Source organism: Bufo gargarizans, chromosome 7, assembly GCF_014858855.1.
Source record: "Bufo gargarizans isolate SCDJY-AF-19 chromosome 7, ASM1485885v1, whole genome shotgun sequence".
NCBI classification, from domain to species: domain Eukaryota; kingdom Metazoa; phylum Chordata; class Amphibia; order Anura; family Bufonidae; genus Bufo; species Bufo gargarizans.
The window spans coordinates 43019718-43047248 of record NC_058086.1 but is presented as its reverse complement, the minus strand read 5'-3'; the positions used below and the strand labels follow the sequence as shown (position 1 = coordinate 43047248).

The window sequence follows — 27531 nt, the reverse complement described above, 5'->3', positions numbered from 1 at the left end:
CAGACTGCTGGCAAATCATTATTAACTTCTAGTAGGAATAATTCAGGAACAGCACAACATAGAGCCATAAGTATAGATGCTCCAGAATTGTTATTACATGGGGAATGCATGAAGCTATTAAGATAAGCATTTCAGGAGCGGTGAGAGGTCCTCATAAGTATGAATTAGAAAATCTCTTTTTTTTTTCCACGAATACAAGCAGGGAGTGATAGTGGCTCAATACTATTGTCACCGAGACGGAAACGGTGCACACCCCATTTTGCATGAATACACCACTGCAGTTTTGGGAAGGCTCCGTGGTTTAGCTTGTTGAGCTGATGTAAGACAGAATGATCAACTGAGACTTCGAAATGTCACAGTGTCACAATCTTACTCCAGTAAAGAGGTGATTTAGAAAGTGGAGTAACATTTCAAGACCAGAGTGCCAAATTTATCAATAGTCACGTGACATTTGCTAAATTTGGTGCAGATTCCGACAACAGAATTTTTTGCAAAATTAACATTTTCCTTATGAATTCTACGTTTGATCACTTCAGAAACACGCACAAATGGGAGATGTCACCCCCCTATTTCTGGCAAAAAAAGTTGCAAAGTCCGGGTAGACGTCACTAACTTTAGTCACAGTTGGTATTTGTACGATACCCTCACCACTTTCCAAACAGGAGATGTGGCAAGGGCAGAGCCAGACGTTCTGACACCTTTATCTTTTGCGCCAGTTTTCAGGCATACAGTAAATGAAGACTGAAATCTGTGGCAGCTACGAGCTGCCGTGGATTCCAGTTCTTAGGTGCACGCACTGCCGGAGGATGCACCTCGCCATAAATTAAAGGAGTACATCAATATAGGTCATTAACATCTTGTCAGTGGAGGTCTGACACCTGGGACCCTCACCGATAAGCTGTTTAGGGTCCATTCACACGTCTGCAATTTCGTTACGCATTTTGCGGACCGGAATTGCGGACCCATTCATTTCTATAGGGCAGCACATCATGCTGCCCGGACACGGAATTGCGGACCCGCACTTCCGTTCCGCCAAAAAATAGAACATATCCTATTCTTGTCCGCAATTGCGGACAAGAACAGGCATATTCTATTAGTACTGGCAATGTGCGGTCCGCAAAACACGTTGCGGACCTGTGAATGGAGCCTTAAAGAGTAGGCGACGCTCCATGAGAGTGCTGCTTCCTCTTAGTTACACTGCACTTTGTCTCGGAATGGAGCGCCGCCTCCTCGTCAAACAGCTCATCGGCAGGGGTGCTGAGTGTCGGACCCCCGCTGATCAAATATTGATGACTAGAGATGAGCGAATTTCCAGTTATGAAATTCGTTCACACTTCATTTGGTGGTAAAAGGTGAAGTGCGTTATGGTCCGTGGTAACAGAATCCATAACGCAATTCTATGACGGAATGCATAACCGAAACGGGACGGATCTGTTTTGCAGCCCATAGACCTCTATTATGATGGAATGCCTCTAAAGGCATTCCGTCATAGAATTGCATTATGGTCCGTGGTAACGGAATCCATAACGCAATTCACCTTTTACCACCAAACGAAGTGTGAACGAATTTCAAAGTATGAAATTTGCTCATCTCTATTGATGACCTATCCTGACAGTAGGTCATCAATATTAATGGCTAGACAACCCCTTTAAGCGCATCTTCTGGCAGCGCAGGGGTTATTAAGACTGGTGTATCTCACGCCAGTCTTGATAAATCTCTCCCATAGTTTAGTGTGCTGCATTCTTCCACCACTAGAGGGCAGTACTGCTTTAAAAATGTGAATTCTAAATAAGAAAAAGTGTCACAATGTGACGGCCGGGCACAGATATAGGACTTCAGACAGTATGTCTGTGGGGGAAATACAGTACCTGTCAGTGAGGATTATAATTATTGGTGAACAGCTGTGTAATCTGCACATCCAGGTTAAAAGGGTGACAAAAAAAATAGCCATACTTTCCATGGCAGATTTGGGGTCTTTTGCCCCCCTTTTGTACATGCACCCTTTCTGGTGTGATGTCGGAGACCTTCCACCCTGCTGCAGCCCCTCATATTGCTGCAGCTCCATCCCCCTCCTCCCTCTCTTTTTAGGCCTTGTGGGCACCGACTTCAATGGGTCTGTGATACGCAAGATGCGGTGAGAGACAGGACAGCCTATCAGAGTCACAGACCCAAAAACCCACAGAAGGGGTCCGTAACACAGGCACGGCGGCCCCATGGTCTTGTGCCTGAGGGCTTATCGTTTTACACTAGATGCATGGTGGTTTCTGAAGATTTACAGAGAGGAAAAAGGGACAGGCTGCTGGAAAGTGAGGAAGACGCCACCTCACCCCAATATGACATGAAGTGTTATATAGTTACATGTATTACTGAAAAAAATGATAATGTTTGGTACCGGCGGCAGACATGAGGGCGCAACAGCCGAAAGAATGCAAAACACATTTATTTAGAAACGGACTGAGCTAAACAAGATGGAATTCTCCTTCTCGGATCTACATGGAGCAATAAATATACAAATGGAGTAAAATGTGCAGCCTCCATATACAGAATGCCAGCGCCGGGTTCTGGCCTGTGATGATACATTGTATCTTGGGATTTTTTGTTGTGCCTTGTATCACAAGCAGCCAGGTGATCGCTTCTCTTTAGGCTTTTTTGAACATGCCGTGAAATGTGACGGGGATGATGGTGTCGACCTCCGCTCGGGCGATTTCACTCATGTCCTTTGCATCCAGGATGAGCAGGCACGAGGGCTTGTGCCCCACAGCCGGGGAGATGGCCATACTCAGAATGACACCTGTGTGAACAATACAAAGCTGATCAGTGTTATACACAATGTGACTTATGAGGGGTCCTGAACAGGGGCCGCTCTCGCTGAGGTCCATAGAGGTTGGCGCCCCTTTAGAGTAACTGCACACGATGCAGATTATGTGCGGAAAAACCACAACTTTGCATGAGATTTTTTGCTTTTTTTGTTCCATGTGGAAAATTCACCTGATGTGGATTTTAAAATCTGCCGCATGTCAGATGTTCGATTCCGAATCTTCTGTAGAGTTATTTTCTCCGTAAACTTCAATGAGGTTGTCAAACAGAAAATCCGCACAAAAACCACAATTAGTGAGGGTTTTGGTGCAGATTTTCTGCATACATATCTGCCCCGTGCACGGGTGCCCTTGAAGAGGAACGGTCAGATCTCTAGACTTCTCCGTTTTACTAAATATTTGTGCTCCTTCATGAAATGGCTATTTTGTAGCATCTTTTCTCACAACTCTGTGCGGCACGTTTTTCTGTAATTCCTCCTGGAAATGCATGAGCCAACTGGGTATTATTCCCCTCGTCTAAGGCCTCATGCACACGACCGTATGTATTTTGCGGTCCGCAAAAAATACGGATGACATCCGCGTGCATTCCGTATTTTGCAGAATGGAACAGCTGGCCCCTAATAGAACAGTCCTATCCTTGTCCGTAATGCGGACGATAATAGGACATGTTCTATTTTTTTGCGGAAGGGGCATATACGGAAATGGAATGCACACGGAGTAACTTCCGTTTTTTTTAAAGGGGAAATAGAATAAAATCTGTGTCCCCATTCAGAAGATCCCATTTGTATGTCTCCAGGATGTAGCATACATCTGAATGGGGCGGTTTTGGTGGCGGTTACATGGATTTCTGCAAGTGTCCGTTCAGATTTATTGGACAGTAGTGTGCGACTTCACCGTAAAGCCTCCAAAGTAGCAGTGAGAGAATCGATTGGCACAAACTGAATTCAGCCTGCTTGAGCAGTGAGGGGCTGGCACCGCTCCTCAGGAGACGCACCGCTCCCCCTTGATTGACAGGGACAGAAATCTCGCGCCTGCGCTCCAAGTAACAGCACAAGTGCAGAGACTCTGCTGCTGCTTCCTGAGCCTTGCGCATGTTGCGGTACACTGCCAGGTACGCAGTAGATCAAGCGGTAAGGGGGAGTCTCTTGAGCAGCGGGGCCAGCCCCTCCCTGCTCAAGCAGGCTGATTTATGAACGATTTTGTAGGAAGCGATTCGCTGCCCTCTACGCCATCCTTCCATTTCTGAGCATTGTTGACCAGTCTAATATCAAACATTGCAAATTAGAATTTAAAGGGGTTGTCCAGTCCTATGCAAATAATCTGAAACCCATTCAAACTTGTGTTTCAGTTATAAATGCTTTAAGAATATATCACCAGTTTCAAGATCCCCATTTGCGTCACCTGATACATTGTAGCGCACGCACGGTACAGGAGAAAGGTTTGTGCCGCTGATGTATAAGCACCAAGAAGATTGCTTAGACTGGATACAACTGTAACAGAATGTTTCCGTTTGCTGGCAGCAAGCAGAGATCTGGCCAGGCAATGAAACGCAAAGTAGATTACTAGGTTACAGAACTTTTCATTATGCGTTGACCAATCCCTGGAAATATCATTACCATCGTCTTCCTCCAGAGCATCTGGGGTTGGGACAAATATCGGCTCGGAGGGGTAGGTGTTGGGCTCTTGCCAGACCCACGTTTCTTTGCTCTTGACGTTCAGTTTCACAAGCTGGAAGGGCGTATAGAAAGACGTTATACATCACGATTACTGGGAAAGCAGTAGCTATATAATTTTATTTCAAGACACGGAGGCTCCTATTGCTATAACTCTCTTTACTGACAAACCACAGCAGCAAAGAAAAAACTTAAGAGATTAACATATCTCCATGGTAACAAGCTCCTCCCCCTTGCTCCCCTATATATAGTCTCTGTTACAGGAAGCCTTCCTCTTTCTTTGCTGCTCCCTGTACTCACCCCCATTTTTCGTCTGTTTCCTCCCAGCCCCAAAGACCTTGCGCTTCTTTGGCCGGTCGCCATTTTAGTCGCGCTGCCCCGAGATCTCGCGCGGACCCCTCCGCTCGCGAGAATCTCGGCGGCCATTTTGATCCCTTCTGGCCACTCCGGAGATCTCGCGTTTCTCTATCCCGAGATTCTCGGCGGCCATTTTACCTTCATATTTAGGCGCGCAATCACGTTCAGTCACACCCTTCGGTCTTCCCTGACATCGCTGCCAGACTGCGTCTTCTATACTGCGTCTTGTGGGGTAACTCACCCCAATTAAATTGTTTGTTTTTTCCCTAACTACCCTGTTTATTAGAGTCATCACTAGAGCCCAGATTTATACTTAGACACAATAAATCTCGGTACATCACCTCAGTTACCATGTCACATACCCCATCTAGACATTCTATGGCTGAGGAGTCTGAGGTAGAATTTCACTCCCCTCCTACAGCACCTGAGTTTAGTGCAGCCCCTTCCACTCTACACCCTTCCCAGGTGGATATTTTACAGCGCTCTGTGTCAGAGGCTATTATAGCGGCAATGGGTTCTATGTCCCATTCCCTTTCCATGACAATTGCAGATGCACTTAAGAGTCAGCCCCCCACACCCACGGTTGATTCCCAAGCAGGTGCTACTTCCCATCCAACCTCCAGAATTGATTTGACTGGTGTGACCATAGCCACCCAAGACAGCGCGCCAAGATCGCGCAAAAGAGCCTTTTCCCGCCAGGCAGAAAAGGCGAGGAGTTGGAAATGTGCCAGAGCACAACCAGAGTCAGTTTCAGGATCCGAATTCGGTTCCGACTATGAGGCTAGATTTGAGGATGAGGAATTTCCAGATGCAGACCTGTCTGACTCCCCATATGATCGGCCTACTGACAGTTCCGCTACTGCGGCAGTACCGTCTACATCCCAGGCTGCATTGGGTTCATCTGGTCCTTTGACCAACCCCTCTGGAGAACCATTATTTGACCCCAACTCCTTGCACCACCAGAGGTCGGCTGAGTGGCTACCGCTGGATCATGTAGCCCAATACTTAGAAGCCAGAGTCCGCTGCCCCCTCAGTAAGGAGGCGCGTAAAAAGCTCAGGGCTGAATGCCCGCGGCCCTTAATATCAAACAAAGTGTGCGATACACCATCAGTAGACCCTAAGATGGTCCAATTTCTATCCAAATCTGGCTGGAATCCTAGGAGAGGCCTAGATTCTGCTCTTCGAGCATGCCAGGATAAACTACAGGATATACAGACGTGGACAAAATTGTTGGTACCCTTTGGTCAATGAAAGAAAAAGTCACAATGGTCACAGAAATAACTTTAATCTGACAAAAGTAATAATAAATTAAAATTCTATAAATGTTAACCAATGAAAGTCAGACATTGTTTTTCAACCATGCTTCAACAGAATTATGTAAAAAAATAAACTCATGAAACAGGCATGGACAAAAATGATGGTACCCCTAACTTAATATTTTGTTGCGCAACCTTTTGAGGCAATCACTGCAATCAAACGCTTCCTGTAACTGTCAATGAGACATCTGCACCTCTCAGCAGGTATTTTGGCCCACTCCTCATGAGCAAACTGCTCCAGTTGTGTCCGGTTTGAAGGGTGCCTTTTCCAGACTGCATGTTTCAGCTCCTTCCAAAGATGCTCAATAGGATTGAGGTCAGGGCTCATAGAAGGCCACTTTAGAATAGTCCAATTTTTTCCTCTTAGCCATTCTTGGGTGTTTTTAGCGGTGTGTTTTGGGTCATTGTCCTGTTGCAAGACCCATGACCTGCGACTGAGACCAAGCTTTCTGACACTGGCTAGTACATTTCTCTCTAGAATTCCTTGATAGTCTTGAGATTTCATTGTACCCTGCACAGATTCAAGACACCCTGTGCCAGACGCAGCAAAGCAGCCCCAGAACATAACAGAGCCTCCTCCATGTTTCACAGTAGGGACAGTGTTCTTTTCTTGATATGCTTCATTTTTTCGTCTGTGAACATACAGCTGATGTGCCTTGGCAAAAACTTCGATTTTTGTCTCATCTGTCCACAGGACATTCTCCCAGAAGCTTTGTGGCTTGTCAACATGTAGTTTGGCATATTCCAGTCTTGCTTTTTTATGATTCGTTTTCAACAATGGTGTCCTCCTTGGTCGTCTCCCATGTAGTCCACTTTGGCTCAAACAACGACGGATGGTGCGATCTGACACTGATGTTCCTTGAGCATGAAGTTCACCTTGAATCTCTTTAGAAGTCTTTCTAGGCTCTTTTGTTACCATTCGGATTATCCGTCTCTTAGATTTGTCATCAATTTTCCTCCTGCGGCCACGTCCAGGGAGGTTGGCTACAGTCCCATGGATCTTAAACTTATGAATAATATGTGCAACTGTACTCACAGGAACATCTAGTTGCTTGGAGATGGTCTTATAGCCTTTACCTTTAACATGCTTGTCTATAATTTTCTTTCTGATCTCTTGAGACAGCTCTTTCCTTTGCTTCCTCTGGTCCATGTCGAGTGTGGTACACACCATATCACCAAACAACACAGTGATTACCTGGAGCCATATATATAGGCCCAATGGCTGATTACAAGGTTGTAGACACCTGTGATGCTAATTAGTGGACACACCTTGAATTAACATGTCCCTTTGGTCACATTATGTTCTGTGTTTTCTAGGGGTACCATCATTTTTGTCCATGCCTGTTTCATGAGTTTATTTTTTTACATAATTCTGTTGAAGCATGGTTGAAAAACAATGTCTGACTTTCATTGGTTAACATTTATAGAATTTTAATTTATTATTACTTTTGTCAGATTAAAGTTATTTCTGTGACCATTGTGACTTTTTCTTTCATTGACCAAAGGGTACCAACAATTTTGTCCACGTCTGTATTTGGGCCCCTAGCAAAAATCTTTGAATTAGCTGAGACCGCTAAAGCGGCTAATGAGTCTGTGGACCCTGAGGTCCTCCGTGCTTGGGCACAACGTGCCATCTGTATAGCCGGGAATGTCAACACTTCCCTTTCAATAGAAAGACGTAAGGCGATCTTATTTAAGATCGAACCTAAATTAGCTAATCTGGCTCTGTCCGAATCTGGAAGTGAGGCTCAGGGCCTCCTCTTTGGTGACTCATTTATTAAAGACATGAGCAAATTTGTGGGAGCATTCACGGCCCTTGACAAGGCCCAATCCTCCATGAAGAGGGTTTTCCACCCTCGTTTTTCACACAGGGCCGGCAGCTCCAGGGGCCGTCTGTCCGGCCGCTCCTCATTCCAGACCCAGGGCTCGGGTCGAGGTTCCTACAGCCACCGTTCCTTTTCCGAAAGATCCTCATTCCAGGATTCCAGACAACCAATGGGTTTCTTCCCATCCCGAGGTGCCCCCAATCGTAGAGGTTTCCGTGGAAGCTCCAGCTCCCGCCGCCCTTTCGGTAAGTGTACCACCTCTACTTTGTGTAGGGGGCAGACTACGACATTTTTCTCGTCCTTGGTCCGCCATCACCATGGACACTTGGGTGCTCTCCACAATCCTTGGTTTCCAAATAGAGTTGGTAAGTTTTCCGTTTCTTCCCACCCCCCCCCCCCCTACCCTATGGTCACTTCATCAGAGACCCTCTTCCACATAGACAAAGAATTGATGGACCTACACAGAAAAGAGGCGATCGAACGTGCGCCAGATTGCTCCGGAGGCGTTCTGAGCACTATCTTTCTGGTGCACAAGAAGGGCGGCCAAATGCGCCCAGTCATCAACCTCCGCCCCCTGAACAGGTTTGTACGGTATCGACACTTCAAGATGGAGGGCATCCATCTTCTCAGGGATCTTCTACTAAAAGGGGATTGGATGGTGAAGCTCGACTTAAAGGACGCGTACCTCACCGTCCCCGTAGAAGAGTCCTCCAGAGACCTGCTTCGCTTCAGATGGAAGGAAGAAACTTGGCGTTTCACTTGCCTCCCCTTCGGCCTTTCATCGGCTCCATGGTGTTTCACCAAACTCATGCGGCCGGTGGTAGCATGGCTTCGCAGTCGAGGAATTCGACTAATTATCTACCTGGACGACATACTTCTGTTGGCCCAGGACAGACAGACCCTTCTCTCGCACCTGGAGCTCACTTCAAACCTATTAACCGGATTGGGATTCCTCATCAACTACGACAAGTCCGTTTTGACCCCAGCACGGATAATGGAATTCCTAGGTTTTTCCGTGGATTCGGTAGCAGAAACCCTCAGTCTTCCGATGACAAAGATCAAGGAGATTCGCAAGGAACTACGCAGAACGCTGGACATGCCACGGATTTCCCTTCCACATCTGGCTCGGATCATCGGCCTCCTATCTTCCTCCATCCAGGCCGTTTTTCCAGCCCCTTTACATTACCGAGCCCTACAACGCCTAAAGACGGCGCATTTACACAAAGGAGCCACATACGCGGACTTTATTTGTCTGGACGACGAAACTCGGGAAGAGATCAATTGGTGGATCGGCAATCTTCAAGCCTGGAACGGGAAGGCGATTTGCGGTCCTCGTCCGGATTTTACAGTAGAGTCGGACGCCAGCCTACTCGGCTGGGGAGCCCACTGCGAGGGCATTTCGACCGGGGGTCGTTGGTCAATAGAGGAATCTCCTCTACACATCAATGCCTTGGAACTCCTGGCGGGCTCATTCGCTATTCGCAGTTTTGCGAAGGACATGGCCAAAGCTTGCATTCGACTACGCATGGACAACGTCTCCGCTGTCCGTTATGTCAATGCCATGGGCGGTACCTATTCTCCCATGCTGTCTCATTTGGCCAGGGATTTCTGGTCCTTCTGTCTGAGTCGGGAACTTACAGTGGTGGCGGAATACTCCCAGGATTACACAACGGAGCTCACGCTATCTCAGGGACGCCAGCGATTGGAGATTAGATGCGCAGGTGTTTTCTACCATCTCCTCAATCTGGGGCCCTGCTTGCATCGATCTCTTCGCCTCCCGTTTGAACAAACAACTACCGAGGTTCTTCAGTTGGCGCCCGGACCCGGAAGCGGAAGCTGTAGACGCATTCCTTCAAGATTGGTCAGAGGATCTTCACTACGCGTTTCCGCCGTTCTCAATGATTCTGAGAACCAGGTCCGTTTCCAATCAGCGGAGATCATCTTGATCGTTCCGTTTTGGACCACTCAGTCATGGTTCCCCAACCTTCTAGAGCTTCTCATCTTCCCTCCTTTTCTTCTACCAGTTTATCCAGATCTCCTCTTAGGTCCGGGAGACGTTCAACATCCTCTCCTTCTGGATGGTTCTCTCCGATTACTGGCGTGCAGAGTATCAGGCGTTCCTACGAAGGCTACGTCCTTTCGGAAGCAACTTGGAGATTACTGGAAGAGTCTTGGGCTCCCGGCACCAGACGGGCTTATAGAGCGGCCTGGAGATCTTGGTCTAGTTGGTGCGTGGACCGGAGTCTGGATCCCGTTTCAGCCCCTGTAACAGACATCTCGAATTTCCTTACTTCCCTATTCGAAGACGGTAAGGCTTATCGGACTATAAATCTTTTCAGGTCCGCCATTTCCTCTTTTCATCAAGGTTTCGAAGGCCGTTCAGCAGGCCAACACCCTTTAGTCTGCCGCCTACTCAAAGGCTCCAGGATGGCTCGTCCTCCCAGACCACGCCTTTCCGCCACTTGGGACGTTTCTCTGGTTTTAAATTTCCTCTCTTCCTGGCCATCCAATTCTGAACTCTCATTACGCCAATTGTCAGCTAAACTGGTCACTCTGTTCTGTCTTATCTCTTGTAAGAGAGTTTCTGACGTGAGAGCGTTAGATCATAACGCCAGATTTTTCTCTCCTGAAGGAGTCACCTTTGACATTTCTCGTCGGACTAAGACCCAGATTCGTTCTGTGTCTTATCCTTGTTTTCCGGGAGTTCCTGCTCTTTGTCCCGTATCTTGTTTACGGGAATATGAGTCTCGAACTTTATCTCATCGTTCCAACGAGCTCCCTCAGTTGTTCCTTTCTTACCGACGTCCGTTTGCCCCAGTTTCCACCACAACTTTGGCTAGATGGGTTAAATGGCTCATGGCCTTAGCGGGTGTTGATACTTCAATATTCACCGCCCATTCTACTCGAAGCGCATCTTCCACTTCTATGATGGCGGCGGGTGCTCGCCTGGAGGACGTTATGAAAATTGCAGACTGGTCCAGAGTATCGACTTTCAGAGACTTCTATTTCCGTCCTACTCAACATGTTTTTACTCCTGTTATTGGACAGCTTTAAACTCGCAATAGGAGCCTCCGTGTCTTGAAATAAAATTGTATGATTTTGCTAATTTATGACGTAAAGTCATGATTTTATGAAAGACACGGAGGCGAGTATTGCCCTCCCTCACTTACTTTTTCCCTCCCTGGTCACTTTACTTTAGTTATTTATTTGATTATTTTATTACCTTTGACTTGCTGATGATCACTTATACTTGCCATTTATTATGCTTTTTGCTGCTGCACATGCACAGGTTACTTTAGTGTATATTATTACCCCCTCTATGTGATTTTCCTGTTTCTCTTTTCTCCTAGTGTAACTTTTAATCCTCACTATCGGTTGGATAACGTATGATCTACGTTCTTAGTTTCCAGTTACGACATTGCAGTTCCGGTTTGACCAGTTCTCGGCTTCTGTTGCAAAGTTCCTGAAGAGTTGGAGTGGCATCCGCCAAGAAAGAGGAAGGCTTCCTGTAACAGAGACTATATATAGGGGAGCAAGGGGGAGGAGCTTGTTACCATGGAGATATGTTAATCTCTTAAGTTTTTTCTTTGCTGCTGTGGTTTGTCAGTAAAGAGAGTTATAGCAATACTCGCCTCCGTGTCTTTCATAAAATCATGACTTTACGTCATAAATTAGCAAAATCATACAATTCTATATCATATACACTCACCCTGTCAGGAATGAAATTGTTCAGTCCCAGTCCATAGGCGTATCTGTAATCTTTACCGCTGTACTCCCTGTAGTTGATCTGCGGGAATTCGAAAGCTGTAGGAAAAATACATTTACGATGAGAGAATATATACTGGTATAATATGTAATCCTGGTATTGAATCTGGTCAAGGAGAACATGTGCATTTCCTGTGCCCCACTGTATGTTGGCGCTATGTAAGTATTGAGACCACGCTGGCGTTTCTGCAGTATAAAATCACAGTGAACACTGCCACCCAGTGGTCAGACAGATACTGGCAGTCTTTTCAGACTGCTGTACTTTTAATGAGTTGTGTCAAAGTAAAGCTACTTTCTCGTATGCATTCTGGTTTTGATATCTGGAAGAGGATCTCAAAACTGAGCCAAAATTGTTCTGTTTTGCCCCCATTTATTATTCAGAATGGGAAGAGATCTGTTCAGATAGTCTTCCTTTCTGTAACCGGACACAAAGCTGCAGTTTTGTATCCGGTCATCGAAACGTAACAAACCAGATCGTTCACTAAAAACAATGTAAGGGCTCATGCACACGGCCGTCCCTGTATTTTGGCCCACAAACAGCGGGTCCGCAATGCACTGGTACCGGCCGTGTGCTCGGATGCGGAACCTTTTATTTGAATAAGTCCGCAATCCGGAAGGTCTGGTGCGGAACAAAGGCACGGAACCCCCTGGAAGCACTACAGAGCTCTTACGTGGGTTTTCTCTCCGTGCCTCCGCACCGCTCAAAAATAGAACATGCTCTAATTGAATTAAATTTGTAATTTGTCAAGATGACGTCTACACGTAAACTCCATACATGACTGTGTTCTGTCCGCCAGCTGCCCCAGTGTCGGTTAGGATACGTAGCCGTCACCCTTTGCGCTCCTGACCTGCAAGATGCCGGCGATCACTTCCTCTGGCAGCTCCGAGGTACCATCCGTTTGGCATATGGACGCATCCAGTGCGCGCTCAGAGACACGATTGTGCTGCCTGCTTCTGTGCATGCGCAGGATCTGTCCATATGCTATTCATCCTCTGCGCAGAATAGAAGGAACCCAGGAGAAGTCAGAGGAAGTGATCGCCGGCATCTTGCAGGCCATGGACACAGAGGGCGACAGGTAAGTATGTTTACCTAACTGACGCTGCGGCAGAGTACACACTCATGTATTTTGTATGGAGTATATGGCATTTTGACAATTTAACGTCGAAATAGGCCAACCCCTTTAACCGCTACAGGACTGCGGCCCTGTTATTCCTCCTGGACGCGCCGGCGTGTCCTCTCGCGAGAGGCGAGATTTCCTGTGAACTCAATTTTTTTTAACCCCTAACAGGTATATTAGACGCTGTTTTGATAACAGCGTCTAATATACCTGCTACCTGGTCCTCTGGTGGTCCCTTTTGCTTGGATCGACCACCAGAGGACACAGGTAGCTCAGTAAAGTAGCACCAAGCACCACACTACACTACACCCCCCCCCCCCCGTCACTTATTAACCCCTGATCACCCCATATAGACTCCCTGATCACCCCCCTGTAAGGCTCCATTCAGACATTTTTTTGGCACAAGTTAGCGGAAATTGATTATTATTTTTTTTGTTTGTTTTTTGTTTTTTCTTACAGACTCTCATATTCCACTAACTTGTGTCAAAAAATAAAATCTCACCATACCCCTCACGGAATCCAAATGCGTAAAATTTTTTAGACATTTATATTCCAGGCTTCTTCTCACGCTTTAGGGCCCCTAAAATGCCAGGGCAGTAAAAATACCCCACATGTGACCCCATTTCGGAAAGAAGACACCCCAAGGTATTCGCTGAGGGGCATATTGAGTCCATGAAAGATTTAAATTTTTGTCCCAAGTTAGCGGAAAGGGAGACTTTGTAAGAAAAAACTAAAAAATATCAAATTCTTCTTTCCAAAATGGGGTCACATGTGGGGTATTTATACTGCCCTGGCTTTTTAGGGGCCCTAAAACGTGAGAAGAAGTCTGGGATCCAAATGTCTAAAAATGCCCTCCTAAAAGGAATTTGGGCCCCTTTGCGCATGTAGGCTGCAAAAAAGTGTCACACATGTGGTATCGCCGTACTCAGGAGAAGTTGGGGAATGTGTTTTGGGGTGTCATCTTGCATATACCCATGCTGGGTGAGATAAATATCTTGGTCAAATGCCAACTTTCTATAAAAAAATGGGAAAAGTTGTCTTTTGCCGAGATATTTCTTTCACCCAGCATGGGTATATGTAAAATGACACCCCAAAACACATTGCCCAACTTCTCCTGAGTACGGCGATACCACATGTGTGACACTTTTTTGCAGCCAAGGTGGGCAAAGGGGCCCACATTCCAAAGATGCACCCTTAGGATTTCACAGGCCATTTTTTTCAGATTTTTATTTCAAACTACTTCACACGCATTTGGGCCCCTAAAATGCCAGGGCAGTATAACTACCCCACAAGTGACCCCATTTTGGAAAGTAGACACCCCAAGGTATTTCATGATGGGCATAGTGAGTTCATGGAAGTTTTTATTTTTTGTCACAAGTTAGTGGAATATGAGACTTTGAAAGGAAATTTAAAAAATAAAAAAAATCATCATTTTCCGCTAACTTGTGACAAAAAATAAAAAGTTCTATGAACTCACTATGCGCATCAGTGAATACCTAGGGTGTCTACTTTCTGAAATGGGGTCATTTGTGGGGGTTTTCTACTGTCTGGGCATTGTAGAACCTCAGGAAACATGACGGGTGCTCAGAAAGTCAGAGCTGTTTCAAAAAGCGGAAATTCACATTTTTGTACCATAGTTTGTAAACGCTATAACTTTTACCCAAACCATTATTTATTTATTTTTTACCCAAACCATTTTTTTTTATCAAAGACATGTAAAACAATAAATTTAGGGAAAAATTTATATATGGATGTCGTTTTTTTTTAAAAAAAATTACAACTGAAAGTAAAAAATGTCATTTTTTGCCAAAAATTTCGTTACATTTCGATTAATAACAAAAAAAGTAAAAATGTCAGCAGCAATGAAATACCACCAAATGAAAGCTCTATTAGTGAGAAGAAAAAGAGGTAAAATTCATTTGGGTGGTAAGTTGCATGACCGAGCGATAAACGGTAAAAGGAGTGTAGTGCAGAAGTGTAAAAAGTGGCCTGGTCATTAAGGGGGTTTCAGCTAGGGGGGCTGAAGTGGTTAAGTGGTGTTATAACTGAAGACCTTGTGACCTGGAGGTCCCTGACATCTAAGGCCTCGTGCACAAAGAGTCCCTGCAATGTATAATACTGGAGGTGTACAGCGGTATAGTAAACCCCCGTATAAGCGTATGGGTCCCATATTATGGCTACGTACAACTCCGAGGCCCATGTGCACAAGGCTTTAAACAACCTACAGGTAGGTACACAGCTGCAAGGACTACAAGATGCACAGGACAGGCCCAAAAATGGTTATCCTGTTATACAGACCTTGTCGAGGGCCAGAGAAGAGAACCTCAGGCTCCAGCCAGATTGTGCCGTCGCTGCACAGGGTGGCAGTAGCTGTAGTGTAGGGCAGCGTCACCAAGTTCTTTCCGGTGTCATTCTGGTAAAAAAAAAAAAGAGGAGAAATCAAGGAATTACGTTGCATTGATGGCATAATTTTACCTTCCACTTCTACTCTCCAGAGGAATACACAGATTACAGCAAACTACAGCTTAAAGGGGACCTCTCACCGCTCCTGACAGGCCTGTTTTACTAGCTTCATGCATTCCCCATGTAATAACGATTCTGGAGCATCTATTCTTATGGCTCTATGTTGTGCCGTTCCTTTACTATTCCTGCTAGAAGTTATGAATGAATTGCTAGCAGTCTGCAGTAAGGATACAGAGGGGAGGTCACAAGTTGGGGGTGTGTATCTGCACAGGCTGAAAATGGCAGCACTGATTGGATAGAGTGAGTCTGTGCAGGGACACACCCCCAACTGGTTACCGCCCCTTTGTACCCTTACTGCAGACTGCTAGCAATTCATTCATAACGTCTAGCAGGAATAGTAAAGGAACGGCACAACATGGAGCCATAAGAATAGATGCTCCCGAATCGTTATTACATGGGGAATGCATGAAGCTATTAAAACAGGCATCTCCGCAGTGGTAAAAGGTCCTCTTTAAGCAGACATGCAGTGTAAAGCATAGTGGAGTGCAAAGCTTAAAAAGGGCAGCCAACAGTGAAGACAATAGGTAGCAAGCACTGCCTAACACATGCCCACAGGAGGGGGCACATTACCTTCTGGATATCGAGGGGCAGGATGTATCTCCGCACTTCAGGTTGAGGAGCTTTCTCTGCAAGTCTCTTCACTTCCTCCCAGTTCTCCCGTAAATTGGCCAGATACAAATAATTGTAGATAAATTCAAAGCTGCAACGATAACGGTGGACAGTGACTTTCAGAAGTAGATGCCGAGGCTTAATACGACATCACAGAGGCCTGAGGTGCAGACAGTGAAGCGATGGTGGAATCCAGAAGCCAAGAAATATTAATGGGCGATTTCTCTGGATGTTACTGAAACAATGGCTAAAAATACTTCTGGATCTCCAGAAACTCTTGTAGGTCATGTTCTACCATTTTAACCCTGCATAGACATATAGTAAAAGATAATATTCTGTCTACCTACAGCCACCACTAGGGGGGACTCTAGAGCTGACTGCATACTGTAGACATTGCGTTACATAAGGACACAGTATACGTTAAGCAGAGTTCCCCTAAGCCCTTGTTGCTGGTGACTGAGGCAGTTTGGGACCTGAGTGCTCTTATCTAGGCAATACAGGGCACATATTAATGTGGGGCGCCCAAATAATTAGCTATAAAGCAGCTTACCCAAGTAAATAGTATTAAACAGCATCCAGCTGTGGTGCAATAAAGATTACTGTCTACACCCCGGGTGGTTTAGGGCAGTGAAGGGGTTAGCATACCTAGTAATTTAGGGCAGTCAAAGGATTATGGTCAATATTTCTGGTTGTCTATGGCAGTGAAAGAGTTAACATCAGTATATTGCACTTGGTCGTCTAGGACAGTCAGGGGTTAATTCCAGTATCTCTGGTGGTCTAGGGCAATGAAAGGGTTGATGGAAAGATCCTGATCTTGTGTTACATCAAAAGGGTATCTGGTTTAGAAAAAAAATATTACAAATACTCCATTGGGGACTTTAGAGTTAATGGGGGGAGGGGTGCTCGTTCAGGACCCTCATTTGACAGAAAGCACTAGAAAGAGCATCTCTGGAGGAGTCAGGGCGTCAGTGCATTACACCGACAGCCCAATGTAGCCTCCGCAATCCATCTTTTCCCCTGTGGCGGCACTGCAGGGAATTTGCACACTTCCTGCTGGGTTCCTTCAGTCTGCACTTGATCGCTGCGGGGGGTCCTGCAGAGGGGCACCCAGTAATCATCCTCTCTTTAGGGCACCTTTCTAACAGGATTGTAAAAAAATCTGTGGTGCTCCTGGGGTTTGTTAGAATCTAGGGTTCGGTTCTGTTGGTGACATTACCCCTTCCAGCAGCACACATCCGCTATGAGAAATCCATTGTCTTCATATGTATTAATGTGATGGAAAATGTTGAAGGCCGACGTCCTGTATTTTACATTGAGGTATTCTCCTGTGTGCTTCTCTGCGACGTGCATCCACACCTAGGGAACACAGCAGGCTCAGACACACAGCTAACAACCCTGATGGGGCCCAATAAATAAAACTCAGAATGGGTCCCGCCATATATTATTTTCTGTTTCAGTATATGATGTAATTCAAGCTGCTGGCAGCCACCACTAGGTGGAGCTAACTGCACACGGATTTACACACTAATATATTTGCAGTGAGCTCCCCCTAGTAGTGACTGCTATGATGGCATCAATGCACGAAATAGCAGATTAGTGTTGGTCCGCTCCCATCATCAGCCCCATAGCAATAGTTTTTCCTGCCTCTCTGTTAAGCATGCTACTCCTTAACCATACAAAGCTGAGGGGTGGGAAAAGACCCCAAAAACTAAGTTATGCATACAATTTCTAGCAACTACATTTAAAGAAACACGGTTATGTCTAAGTGCTGTGCTTGAAGGGTTGGTGCATGACACTGAGATTTACCATCTCTGCTCCTCCTCCCCTCTCACAGCATGCAGTCTGAAAGATGCAGAGAAACTGCAGCTGCATCCCCCTCCTCCCTCTCTGCAATTTAATGCACTACGGCAGATGGATTTTTTGCTGATTGAGGAGGTGCCTGGACATTCACAGGGAGCACACGGGCAGGATAGCTGAGCTCCAAATGGATACAGTCGTGTGCATGAGCTTTAAGCACCAAACGACGCAGTATGCACTAAAGGCGAAGACCTTCTGACACCGCAGATATTATGACAGGAAGCAGTTTTCTTACTCACGCCCATAGTTTCATTAGATTCAAAGCAATCCATGTAGTTGGCTCCCCAGATGCTCCAGGCAGAGAGGAACTTGTACAGATTAATCTTCACTGGTTGTTCTACGAAGAGGAGATAATTGGAAGACATGCCGAAACTAGGAGAGAGGAGACGAGTTACCAGAGTCTTACTGACCGCACAAGTCATATAGTTATACAGTACAGTGCACAGACATCAGTCCTAAAAAACTACCGCCATCCAGGAAGCCGATAAAGACTTTTATAAAACATCAATTCCAGTCAGAGATGTCAGATCTAGAGAGAGTTGTATATAGGAGCAGTATTATAGTAGTTATATTCTTGTACATAGGAGCAGTATTATAGTAGTTATATTCTTGTACATAGGAGCAGTATTATAGTAGTTATATTCTTGTACATAGGAGCAGTATTATAGTAGTTATATTCTTGTACATAGGAGCAGTATTATAGTAGTTATATTCTTGTACATAGGAGCAGTATTATAGTAGTTATATTCTTGTACATAGGAGCAGTATTATAGTAGTTATATTCTTGTACATAGGAGCAGTATTATAGTAGGTATATTCTTGTACATAGAAGCAGTATTATAGTAGTTATATTCTTGTACATAGGAGGCAGTATTATAGTAGTTATATTCTTGTACATAGGAGCAGTATTATAGTAGTTATATTCCTGTACATAGGAGGCAGTATTATAGTAGTTATATTCTTGTACATAGATGCAGTATTATAGTAGTTATATTCTTGTACATAGGAGCAGTATTAAAGTAGTTTTATTCTTGTACATAGATGCAGTAATATAGTAGTTATATTCTTGTACATAGGAGCAGTATTATAGCAGTTATATTCTTGTACATAGGAGCAGTATTATAGTAGTTATATTCTTGTACATAGGAGGCAGTATTATAGTAGTTATATTCTTGTACATAGGAGCAGTATTATAGCAGTTATATTCTTGTACATAGAAGCAGTATTATAGTAGTTATATTCTTGTACATAGGAGGCAGTATTATAGTAGTTATATTCTTGTACATAGGAGCAGTATTATAGTAGTTATATTCCTGTACATAGGAGGCAGTATTATAGTAGTTATATTCTTGTACATAGATGCAGTATTATAGTAGTTATATTCTTGTACATAGGAGCAGTATTAAAGTAGTTTTATTCTTGTACATAGGAGCAGTATTATAGTAGTTATATTCATGTACATAGGAGGCAGTAATATAGTAGTTATATTCTTGTACATAGGAGCAGTATTATAGCAGTTATATTCTTGTACATAGGAGCAGTATTATAGTAGTTATATTCTTGTACATAGGAGGCAGTATTATAGTAGTTATATTCTTGTACATAGGAGCAGTATTATAGTAGTTATATTCTTGTACATAGGAGGCAGTATTATAGTAGTTATATTCTTGTACATAGTAGCAGTATTATAGTAGTTATATTCTTGTACATAGGAGGCAGTATTATAGTAGTTATATTCTTGTACATAGTAGCAGTATTATAGTAGTTATATTCTTGTACATAGGAGGCAGTATTATAGTAGTTATATTCTTGTACATAGTAGCAGTATTATAGTAGTTATATTCTTGTTTCTAGAAATGTTCCTGGTTACCTGTGGACATAGGATGGTTTAAATCTATCACTACATGGAAACTGGACAACCACCTTGCACTTTGTTATGGGATCTTCTTTGTCTGTAATAGTAAATTAGTAGAATTAGCAAATATTCCCAGTGCACAGATAATGATTTGGAGGCGGCCTCTGTAGACCACAACCTTTGATATACTGGTCCTTCTCAAAAAATTAGCATATTGTGATAAAGTTCATTATTTTCTGTAATGTACTGATAAACATTAGACTTTCATATATTTTAGATTCATTACACACCAACTGAAGTAGTTCAAGCCTTTTATTGTTTTAATATTGATGATTTTGGCCACAGCTCATGAAAACCCCAAATTCCTATCTAAAAAAATTAGCATATCATGAAAAGGTTCTCTAAACGAGCTATTAACCTAATCATCTGAATCAACTAATTAACTCTAAACACCTGCAAAAGATTCCTGGGGCTTTTAAAAACTCCCAGCCTGGTTCATTACTGAAAACTGCAATCATGGGTAAGACTGCCGACCTGACTGCTGTCCAGAAGGCCATCATTGACCCCCTCAAGCAAGAGGGTAAGACACAGAAAGAAATTTCTGAAGGAATAGGCTGTTCCCAGAGTGCTGTATCAAGGCACCTCAGTGGGAAGTCTGTGGGAAGGAAAAAGTGTGGCAGAAAACGCTGCACAACGAGAAGAGGTGACCGGACCCTGAGGAAGATTGTGGAGAAGGACCGATTCCAGACCTTGGGGGACCTGCGGAAGCAGTGGACTGAGTCTGGAGTAGAAACATCCAGAGCCCCCGTGTACAGGCGTGTGCAGGAAATGGGCTACAGGTGCCGCATTCCCCAGGTCAAGCCACTTTTGAACCAGAAACAGCAGCAGAAGCGCCTGACCTGGGCTACAGAGAAGCAGCACTGGACTGTTGCTCAGTGGTCCAAAGTACTTTTTTCGGATGAAAGGAAATTTTGCATGTCATTCGGAAATCAAGGTGCCAGAGTCTGGAGGAAGACTGGGGAGAGGGAAATGCCAAAATGCCTGAAGTCCAGTGTCAAGTCCCCACAGTCAGTGATGGTCTGGGGGCCATGTCAGCTGCTGGTGTTGGTCCACTGTGCTTTATCAAGGGCAGGGGCAATGCAGCGAGCTATCAGGAGATTTTGGAGCACTTCAGGCTTCCATCTGCTGAAAAGCTTTATGGAGATGAAGATGTCATTTTTCAGCACGACCTGGCACCTGCTCAGTGCCAAAACCACTGGTAAATGGTTTACTGACCATGGTATTACTGTGCTCAATTGGCCTGCCAACTCTCCTGACCTGAACCCCATAGAGAATCTGTGGGATATTGGGAAGAGAAAGTTGAGAGACGCAAGACCCAACACTCTGGATGAGCTTAAGGCCGCTATCGAAGCATCCTGGGCCTCCATAACACCTCAGCAGTGCCACAGGCTGATGGCCTCCATGCCACGCCGCATTGAAGCCTCCTGGGCCTCCATAACACCTCAGCAGTGCCACAGGCTGATGGCCTCCATGCCACGCCGCATTGAAGCCGTCATTTCTGCAAAAGGATTCCCGACCAAGTATTGAGTGCAGAACTGAACATAATTATTTGAAGGTTGACTTTTTTTGTATTAAAAACACTTTTCTTTTATTGGTCGGATGAAATATGCTAATTTTTTGAGATAGGGAATTTGGGTTTTCATGAGCTGTATGCCAAAATCATCAATATTAAAACAATAAAAGGCTTGAACTACTTCAGTTGGTGTGTAATGAATCTAAAATATATGAAAGTCTAATGTTTATCAGCACATTACAGAAAATAATGAACTTTATCACAATATGCTAATTTTTTGAGAAGGACCTGTAGTCCATAGTAAACCTGCCGCCACACACATACCTGCCTGCACAGGAGGAATCTTGACAACATTGTAAGCAAGTGAAAAATTCTTCCCAAAGCAGTTTCCCATGTTGTAGACGGTGCCGTCGTTCTCTATGTGCGGATGTGCAGTGACGCCATTAATGGAGACGTATTTACACAGATCCACCTGAAAGTCATATAAGGTTATTCCTGACTAATGGCTGCGACTCGCAGAGGAAAATTGTATGTCTATCTGATATACACATCAGCGTTACTAGTATTATATGACAGATGAATGATACAGACACCAGCGATCAGCATAAGAAGTCGCCACATTTTACACTGAAGGATGAAAACAATAATCTGTCTAGGCCAGGGATGGCGAACCTTGGCACTCCTGCTGTGGTAAAACTACAACTCCCAAGATGCCCCGCTTGCTTGGCTGCTCTCAGAACTCTATAGAAATAAATGGAGCATGCTGGGAGTTGTAGTTTCACCACAGCTGGAGTGCCAAGGTTAGCCATCGCTGGTCTAGGGCATGTATACTATTGCAACAAAAACATTTTACAATGATCACTCCAATGCATCTAAGAAAGAAATAGAGCAACTATGTAACCAGCCTACTGTAAATTAGAAACTCCCTATCGTTTTGTGCATACAACACCTATAGAGATGTCTGTGTCTCCATGGTTACAGACTACAAACAAACCCTGTGTAGTCTGATCTCGTAGTCATGTGATACTTTAAAAAGTAAACTACAGGCAGTAGAAGACCACAAAGAGTAACACACATAGTAACATAGTTTCTAAGGCTGAAAGCCTCCGTCCATCCATCCAAGTTGATCCAGAGGAAGGCATGGAGTTCAGGAGGAGACATGAAGTACAGACAGGACAGACTGTGGTAATGGAGACTGCATACAAGAGCTTCTGCTCATGACCACACCTCACCCTCCTCTCATGTCTCCTCATCTTCTCCATTCCCACAGAGATTCACCTGTATTCAGGATCATGATCCCTGACGAGCAGAGAGGAGGATGAGGCAGCTCTATGGCTCATTGTGGTGAAGTAACTTGTCCTCCTGTGTGATTAGGACAGGTTTTGTGTGCACTTATAGGACGGCGGCCATTTTATTTCTCCTGATGACTGCTCCCCAGACAAAACAAGCCATTCTAAGTAATGAAAGGTATTTGTGAATATATTTATTATAAATAAAATATTTTTTTAATTCCTGGAGTACCCCTTTAAGGTCCCTTTACACAGGACGATATTGCAGCGGATTGTCAGGAAGGAAACGTTCCTTCCCGACAATCTGCCGATTGCTGGTGGAGGAGACCGATGTATTTACATGCAGTGATCTCCTCCACAGTATGCCATCACTCTTCCCCATAAGGACTCGTTGCTTGCCGGCAGGAGATCGTGCTTAAAATCAGTTTTGCGTGCGCACAAACAATCAGATTACTCGATAAAAAAGCGTTTCGCTCGTTCATCGGCAGTACATATTTACGCCACCTGATTATCGCTAACAGGCGTTACTGTGAACGTTCGCTAGTGATAATCTCTGCGATTCTCGGACGATTTATTGTATAAAGTACCTTTTTGACTGTTTCTAAAGTCTCAGGGTCAACCTTTGTTATGTAATTGGTTTCAGTGCAGGCGTAAAAATCCTCCCCCACGGGGTATATGTTCACCAGGGCGTTGTCCGTCACTTCGAGTCCTTTGAAGAATGAAAAAAACCTAGGGAAGAAAACAAAAAGGAAAAATATTTTTACTGTTTTACAGCCCTAGACTCTCTGACCAGTCAGTGCTCCTCACTGACCTGGAGAATATATTCTTGCACGGATCTGGATAAGCGAAGGTGCCAAACTCCGTGATTACGATCCTCTTCTCGGTCATTGCGCGGACGTAGGCGTCGGTCTTCACAAACCTGTGATTAGAGGAACAGAAAAATATTGTACGTCAGAAAATACTTCCACCTCTGTGTGCCTTTAGCCGGTGGTAGGGGAGGCCCGACCATGGACCCTACAGCGAAATGTCTTGGTGGGGCGATGCCCGGGGGGGGGGGGGGGGGAGGCGCTCGAGGATCCTCTTTTCTTAGGACTGTTGATCCTTTCTTACTCCTCCTAGAAATTCATGATGGGTGTCCCTACATTGTGTATCATGGCCACTAGAGATGAGCAAATTTCTGGTTATGAAATTCGTTTGCGTTATTGCGTTATGGATTCCGTTAGCACGGACCATAACGCAATTCTATGGCGGAATGCCTTTAGAGACATTCCATTATTCATTCCGTCATAATAGAAGTCTATGGGCTGCAAAAGGGATCCGTCCCATTTCCGTTATGTAGGGGAGTCCTGTCCTGCATAACGGAAACGGGACGGATCCGTTTTGCAGCCCATAGAACGTCTATTATGACGGAATGAATAACGGAATGTCTCTAAAGGCATTCCGTCATAGAATTGCGTTATGGTCCGTGGTAACGAAATCCATAACGCAATTCACTTTTTACCAGTAAACGAAGCGTGAACGAATTTAAAAATATGAAATTCGCTCATCTCTAATGGCCACCACTGATTGGATAATTTTAGACTGTGCAGAGACAACACATTATTCATACATTTCTAGGAGGAATAGGATCGGAACAGAACATAAAGCGGCAATAAAGATGCATCGGAATTGTGATTTCATGGGGAATACAATTATTTACTAAATCAGCCATGTCACTCGAGGCGACGCCCCCTCTTTAGGAGATGGCTCCGCCCATAATGTTTATCTAGCTCCGCCCATATTAGGATATAGCTTGGGCTTGTCAGTTTTTACCTGTGCACACGCTTATTGAGGTGGCCGGTTCCTCCACCGTCCCAAACAGTCTCTTATAACCGCCCACGGGGTGTTTCCGATGTTTTTTGTAGCTTTGTTTGTTACAAATAGGGTATTTTAGTACATGTGGTTTTTTTTGTGTGGCTTTTCCACAAGACATGCCTGTTTCCATTAAAACAGGAATCCGTGTAACCCAAACGTAAGCGAAGAAAAACGGCATGAAAAAAAAAAAAGGCATATTTGTATTGTGTTCATAAATCACCAAAGACTTACAGCTAACATCTGTGTGCAGTTTTCTTGCCTTAAAAAAACACCACAAAAAAATATGAAAAAAAAAAGAAATTCATGTTAAAAATGCGTTTTTGCTAAAAATAAATAAATAAATAAATAAAAAATGTGTGTGTGAAACCAGCCTAAGGTATTTGGTAGGTTAAAAAGATGAAGGTGACAATGTAAATGAGTATGACGGCAGGATCAGACTACACAGAGTTTATTTGTGGTCTGTTACCATGGAGACACATAACCCTGCATACAGTCTTCCCTTACATGTACACATGAATGATCACTGTAGACACGTAATTTGCGTGAATGTCCCTTTACGATATAACGTAGATAGCTGTGGGGCGTGTCCCTCCTGCGATGATTCGCCTACCTGCGATGATACGTCACGTGTCCCTCCTTGAACTCAAACTTATGCAGCATTGCTTGTCCGTCGAACAGATGATAGTACTGCTCGGAGCCCACTTCAAACAGTCCGGGCCCACATCGCAACAGACTGCCGGACAGCCATAGGGGCAACCGACCTGTGCGAGAAGATATGGAGAGGTAAAAACCTAGGAGCGAGGCCATCAACAAAGAGACTACCCAGAGCTATAACGTCACAGCTTATAATAGGGCAGGAGCGTTATAAGACGGGTGGCCGATATCAGCAATGGAGACGCAATATAAATTAGTGATCATGGAGGGTGGCCGATAACAGGGAACAATAGACTGATGATAAGACCTTAGTATCATACATGGTACAATTTAAAGGGGACCCATCACCTCTCCTGATATGTCTGTTAAAAAGCTATGAACACCTTTGGGGCAATTTATTATGATTGCATTTTACAAATTTTGGGCTAAGATTCTTTTTTTTTTTTTTTCATTTGGTCTTTATTAAAAATTTTCTGCAGTTTTTGAGATACATGGGTTAAAATCTGTCTGTTTGCAGAGTATCACTTCTCAGTCCTGTCAGCTGATGGCTCATGTGAAGCCTTTTCTCTGATCTCCTGACCTCATAAGCCATATTCTTATCAGTTTGATAAGAGATTTGCATTTTACTAATTTTGGGCTAAAAATCTTTTTTTTTTCCATTTTTTATTTATTAAACATTTCCAGCCATTTTTGAGATAAAGGGGGTTAAACAAATCAGTCTGCGTGCAGAGAATCACTTCTGAATCCCGTCAGCTGACAGATCATCTTATCTCCCGACCTCACAAACACTCTTTGTAGCAAATTTTTTATCAAACTGATAAGAATATGGCTTATGAGGTCAGGAGATCAGAGAAAAGGCTAAACAGGAGTCATCAGCTGACAGGACTGAGAAGTGATACTCTGCAATCAGACTGATTTTAACCCCTGTAACTAAAAAACGGCTGAAAATGTTTACAAAAGACTAAATGAAGAAAAAAAAAAGATTTTTAGCCCCAAATTAGTAAAATGCAATCATAATAAAATTCCCCCAAAAGGTGTTCATAGCGTTTAACAGACATATCAGGAGAGGCGATGGGTCCCCTTTAAATTGTGACATGTATGATTACAAAGGTGTTCATCGCCTTTAAAGTGTAACGGTCATTCTTTTTGTATCTGTGTAATGTATAGGGGCAGACAGTGTGTGATTTCAGTAATTAAAGTAAATTATAAAAATGGTCAGTATCACTGCCCCTATACATTACAAAAAATATAAAAATATGACAGTTACACTTTAAAAAAAATGCATGTATTCCCTATGAGGTTAAAATACTGGATCCTCTTTTCTTAGAACTGTTGATCCTTTCTTCCTCCTCCTAGAAACTCATGATGGGTGTCCCTACATTGTAGATCATGGCCAGCACTGATTGGATAGTTTCAGACTGTGCAGAGACAACCCCCAACTGGCAACACCCAGTTGTACATTTATAAATACATTTATAGGAGGAATACGATAGGAACAGCACAACATAAAGCGGCAATAAAGGATGCAGAAGAATTGTTATTTCATAGGGAATACAATTATTTACTAAATCAGCCATGTCAATAGAGGTGACGCCCCCTCTTTACGAGATAGCCCCGCCCATAATGTTTCTCTAGCTCCTCCCATTAGTCACCAGTATTATGATAAAACTTGGGCTTGTCGTTTCTTACCTGTGATGTGGACGCTCATTGGGGTGGCCAGTTCCTCCACCGTCTCAAAAAGTCTCTTATAACCGCCCGCGGGGTGCTCCACACTGCAGAATAACACACAACAAATAAGTACACGCCCACGAGGAGCGAGCCGCTAACAAAATTACCAGAAATTGGACACAAGGGAAAGGATAACTCATCATTTTAAACCGTTGGACAGCTCGGAAGTCCCCCACTCGGGAAAGCAAGATTTACTTTGTGTCCAGCGAGATAAGCGGCACATTTCATGCCAGTTGGCCCCTTATCTCCTTTTATATAGAAATTTTCTCTGTCTGTCTCCATATACAGGATGCCATAAACAGCAGCCTGACTATTGCTGAAGGATTTTCCGGGCACCGATGGAGGAGGAGGTGGATTTTCTTCAGCTATAAGAGGGTGTTCAGGGAATTGCTACACAAGCAATTTCCCTGGTTCACCTTAATAACTAGACTAATGTATGAAACAGCCTTTAAAAAAAAAAATCTAAAAAGTGGAAACTTTGTAAGGAAAAAATAAAACTTCCATCAAGTTGTCAAAAAAGATTCATGCCTCCTACAAGTGGACTCGACAGGTCGGTGAGCGACGCTCTGAATACTAATGGCGTCCCAGCTGCTACTTACCGACTGACCATGATGCCTCCTGCTAGGGGATGAGCCGCTCCGAGAGTGAGTTTTTGGAGCCTTTAAGTTTCCATCTATTTATAGGGACTTTGATTTGTTTCACGAGAATAATCTTCTTA

General features: G+C 44.2%; 2 protein-coding genes across 3 annotated transcripts in view; one reads left to right on the top strand and one right to left on the bottom strand.

Moving 5' to 3' along the window:
• LOC122943686 (biotin-dependent 3-methylcrotonyl-coenzyme A carboxylase beta1 subunit-like) overlaps positions 1 to 11615 on the top strand; it is a 28544-nt gene extending 16929 nt beyond the window's left edge. Inside the window, exon 13 of the mRNA XM_044301610.1 lies at positions 11339 to 11615. The gene's annotated coding sequence lies outside the window, so the exon portion shown is untranslated. The remainder of the gene's footprint in view (positions 1 to 11338) is intronic.
• RPE65 (retinoid isomerohydrolase RPE65) lies at positions 2429 to 27531 on the bottom strand. 2 transcript variants are annotated; one of them, XM_044301612.1, is made up of 14 exons: positions 27413 to 27531; positions 26775 to 26857; positions 25042 to 25192; positions 23389 to 23496; positions 23165 to 23306; positions 21613 to 21760; positions 19731 to 19812; positions 18100 to 18232; positions 17220 to 17359; positions 15965 to 16094; positions 15170 to 15284; positions 11698 to 11792; positions 4433 to 4544; positions 2429 to 2791 (listed from the first exon to the last, which is right to left on the bottom strand). In XM_044301612.1, the coding sequence occupies exons 1-14, from the start codon at positions 27421 to 27423 to the stop codon at positions 2640 to 2642; spliced, it is 1602 nt and encodes a 533-aa protein (XP_044157547.1). In that variant the 5' UTR covers positions 27424 to 27531; the 3' UTR covers positions 2429 to 2639. The 2 variants fall into 2 exon arrangements, with proteins under 2 accessions (XP_044157547.1, XP_044157546.1); XM_044301611.1 differs by lacking the exon at positions 2429 to 2791 and having other exon boundaries at positions 3819 to 4544.